This window comes from Egretta garzetta, unplaced genomic scaffold (assembly GCF_000687185.1).
Source record: "Egretta garzetta isolate BGI_Z169 unplaced genomic scaffold, ASM68718v1 scaffold506, whole genome shotgun sequence".
In the NCBI taxonomy this organism is placed as follows: Eukaryota; Metazoa; Chordata; class Aves; order Pelecaniformes; family Ardeidae; genus Egretta; species Egretta garzetta.
The window spans coordinates 42,955-46,739 of record NW_009260065.1 but is presented as its reverse complement, the minus strand read 5'-3'; the positions used below and the strand labels follow the sequence as shown (position 1 = coordinate 46,739).

General features: G+C 49.3%; 1 protein-coding gene across 1 annotated transcript in view; it reads right to left on the bottom strand.

Annotated features, from left to right (window-relative positions):
* Window positions 1-3,785, bottom strand: part of ZNF638 (zinc finger protein 638) — a 46,533-nt gene that overhangs the window by 21,708 nt on the left and 21,040 nt on the right. Inside the window, exons 13-16 of the mRNA XM_035896593.1 lie at window positions 2,971-3,056; window positions 2,199-2,330; window positions 1,923-2,051; window positions 1,546-1,587 (exon numbers count right to left, since the gene is read on the bottom strand). Coding sequence (XP_035752486.1) covers window positions 1,546-1,587; window positions 1,923-2,051; window positions 2,199-2,330; window positions 2,971-3,056 — 389 coding nt within the window. The remainder of the gene's footprint in view (window positions 1-1,545; window positions 1,588-1,922; window positions 2,052-2,198; window positions 2,331-2,970; window positions 3,057-3,785) is intronic.

Genomic DNA, 3,785 nt, shown 5'->3' with positions numbered 1-3,785 from the left:
GGCCCCCCCAGTGCCCAGCACAGGGGCACGGTCCCTGCCCTGCTCCTGCTGGCCACACCACTCCTGAGACAAGCCAGGATGCCGCTGGCCCTCTTGGCCACCTGGGCACCCTGCTGGCTCATATTCAGCCCCCTGTCAACCGATTATAAATGGGTCAAGGCACAAAAACCTATCCCAAAGACCCCAATCCTGGTTTTTAAGTTGGAGTTTGGTTTACTTGCTCAGTTTGTAGTAACACAAAGATCCTTGGTCAAATACCATTTCTGGTGCTTCTCAATTTTCAGACAGAGTTACGGCCACCACCATGGCGACAGGCTGCCAAGGACACCCGTTAGTCTCTCCCGACCAGAAAGGATTCTGGTGCAGAAGGTACGAGAGGGCTGAAAGCCACCACCAGCCCCGTGGTGCCAGCAGAACCAGAGACTGAACCCTGGCACCAAATACTTGGTGTGGTACCAAAGGGAAGGGCCCTCGGACACACAGGCCAAAGGTACCAGTAGACCTTTGAAATCTGAAACAAGTTTTGCTTTAAATACTTGAAAGCTGCCTGTCTTTCAGAAACACGACACTCGCTCCCAGCGAGGAAGAGATTCCCCCCCGCCCCCCTCCAGGTCTGGTGTGTTTTTCTTCCATTATTCATGCCTTCACCAGGAACAGACATAAATATTCCACCCCAAACAGCTCAGAAGCCTAAGCGGGATACGGCGGCAGGGGTGCTGGCAGCGAGTACTCAGATGCATCTGTCAGTGCCAATGATCGTAAGGAGAAAGCAGATCCCCCCGGGACACATTTGCAGCTGACAATTCAAGCCTCCTGGGGTTTCTTGAAAGTGATGTATTGTCAGCAGGGCTCTTTGCAATATGCTTTTTAAACAAACACAATTACCTTCTGACACTGCTGCTCTTACCGCCACTCTTGTGTAGTCCTTGCGCCAACCGCTTAAGCCCAGAGACACCTTCAGGCCCAAGGAGTGGCCCTCTATCAAGAACGTGTTTCTCACGGAAGACATAGAAGCTCTAACTTCATTAACCTCTGCCTACCTACGCCTGCATAAAAATCCTCAGCGTGTCAATCGCCAGCTCGCCCCGCACGCAGCGAAGGAAGAGGAGGGACAGCGAGGGAGACCACTCCGCCGACCAAAGCACAGAGGTAGTTTTGATAGTTCAACCAAAACACCTGCCTACAAAACGCACCGGGCAAGCGGGTGGCGCTGCCTACAGGCGAACCCCGCGCCTTCTCCAAGCGCAGCGGTCGGCAGCTTGCTGGTACAACATGAAGAAAACCTAACAGAAGGAGAGGGTCTCAAAGGACTCCTGTTAAATGTTTAATTCCTTGCACTTCGTGCATCACGGAGCTAAACCGAGTGAACATTTGCTCGTTCTATCCCCTGCTCATTCGCCCATGACAACGTATAGAAACATTTAATTCAAGAGAGAGCTTCGATAACAATTCAATTAGCTAGTATTTCAGTATGGAGGATTCCAATTCCCGTTTAAAGTAACTTATTTTGACAGCGTGTGGAAGAGAAGTTAGATGGCAACTCACCTTAGGGTCAGAATCCTTAATTATAGCAGTAAATATTGCTTCCTTGAAAACAGAAAAAAAAAAAGACATTATGAGATTTGAACTGTAAAACAGAGCTTCAACAGCAGCAGCTACCTGGTAGTCACTGACTCCCAACAACTGCTTAGTTTCTGCATTTTGTTAATAAAATCAACAGCATCAGCACTGCTGGCATCTGCACGGTTCCCGTACCGGAAGACCAGGACCCCAAAAGACATTTAGCAGAATGAGTCCTCAACAGGACCCACACCAGGGTGTACAAGGCAGGCAGCACATCAAAGGCAGCTCAAATACAAAACCCTGCTCTGCGCCGCAATGGTACCACGCATCCCAGAATTTCAACATCCTCTATTACTCACTTCGTCTTTTACAGTCGTATACTGAGGCACCATGCTGATGCAGAGCTGGTTTCCATCCAGGGACATGGGAAAGCAGGTGTAAAATTTAACCATGGAATCTGCAGATTTTCTGTTTATTTCAAGATATGCCTGTTAAAATAAAGAAAACAATTATTTGTAAAAAAATTGTCATTTATCCAAAGCATCCCACCTCAGTGCCTGCCACGCTACATTCTCACACCGGCGTTTGTTAAAAAAGCGTTTGCCGCTTCTCTAGGTAGGAACCCGACTAAATACCTTCTTGTGAGACGATAAAATCAGCACATCCCTCAGCCCCCCAAACGGCTTGGCCAGGTTGGAAACTTCCTCGACAGAGTATCCCTTCTCAGGTAAGTTGGAGATCAGAACCACACAGAGATCGTCAGGTTCCTGTAATCAAATGGAAGCAAACTGCGCTGCTATTTTTTCAGCTCAAATCGACCGCTGTAGGACTGAAGGGAGCATTTCTTTTTACCTCATTTACGCATGAAGCACTTGCTTAAAAGCACATTGTAATACTTGTGAATATGTCAAGACCAAAGATTGGTTTCAGCCTTTTTAGGATCTAGCAGCAAAGGATTTCTTTTTTAACCCTTTTCTCTAATTATGTCACGTAATCACTTTAATTACTGCTTAACTGTGGATGTAGCTGCATCTAAGCTTAATTCTGCACAAACCCGAGGTTGTCTCACGCTACCTCATCAAACATTCAAACCAAAACCCCCAGTAACGACGCCACCACTTTACATCCATGACGTGCCCGCTCACCGAATACTGCAGGACCGCGTGTGCAAATACCACGGCTGACGAGACGAAACCCACAGCGGGGCAACAAGCAGAGCTTTGGTGCAACGAACAGACCCCGGGGGGAAAATTAAAAAGGCAAAAGAGTGAAACGGCAGATGCCTAGCAAAGCACAAAGAGCCAGGAGAAGATGCACCAGTCACGAGAAGTTAGCGGCAGGGGATTGAAACTGGAGGTTGGCAGGCAGCACACCAACGCCTGGCAACGGCACCGAGTGCGTACTCACGGCTTGCAGAGACTCCAGCACCTTCAGACTGACCTTGCTAGCTGGTTCTGTTGACTCTTCGCTCTTTGCAGTCGCTATCGTAGCTTCTAGAAGGAAACCAAAGCAAGGGTGGGGCGGTTTAGGAGTTCAGCAGAGTTCTTTAAATACTGCAGAGCCTTGAGAACGTCTTGCATTACATTTTATCACCGCTGCCATTGTGAAAGAGGAAATATTCCCTCATTTAACTTCCAGCAACAAATGCCACTGGGAGACACACACAGCGTTATAGAAACGCTGCCGGAAAGAACGGGTTTAAGTAGGGATTAAAAAAAATAATTAAAACCCCTTAATTAACACGCAAACACTTTGCTAACATTAAGGCTTTATCAGCTGAAGAAACACAACCGCGCGACTTTCTTGTGGGCGCACCGGGACCATGGGGGTGCCGAGCACGTGTCCACACAATCCTCCTTTTTCCTGGGAAAAGTGCCCAGTGCCAGGGGAGAGGCTCAGAAAACCCCCGACAGCAGCAAACAGGAGCCAGGCGAGCGCAGGTACGGGAGAGCCGCTTCACTGTGGTGTGTTGACCTGATGAGGGGACTGAGTGTGCCCTCAGTAAATTTGCAGACACCAAACTGGGTGGCAGTGTTGATCTGCTCGAGGGGAGGAGGGCTCTGCAGAGGGACCTGGCCAGGCTGGATCGATGGGCCGAGGCCAACTGCATGAGGTTCAACAAGGCCAAGTGCCGGGTCCTGCACTTTGGTCACAACAACCCCATGCAGCGCTACAGGCTCGGGGAAGAGTGGCTGGAAAGCTGCCTGGTGGAAAAAGACCTG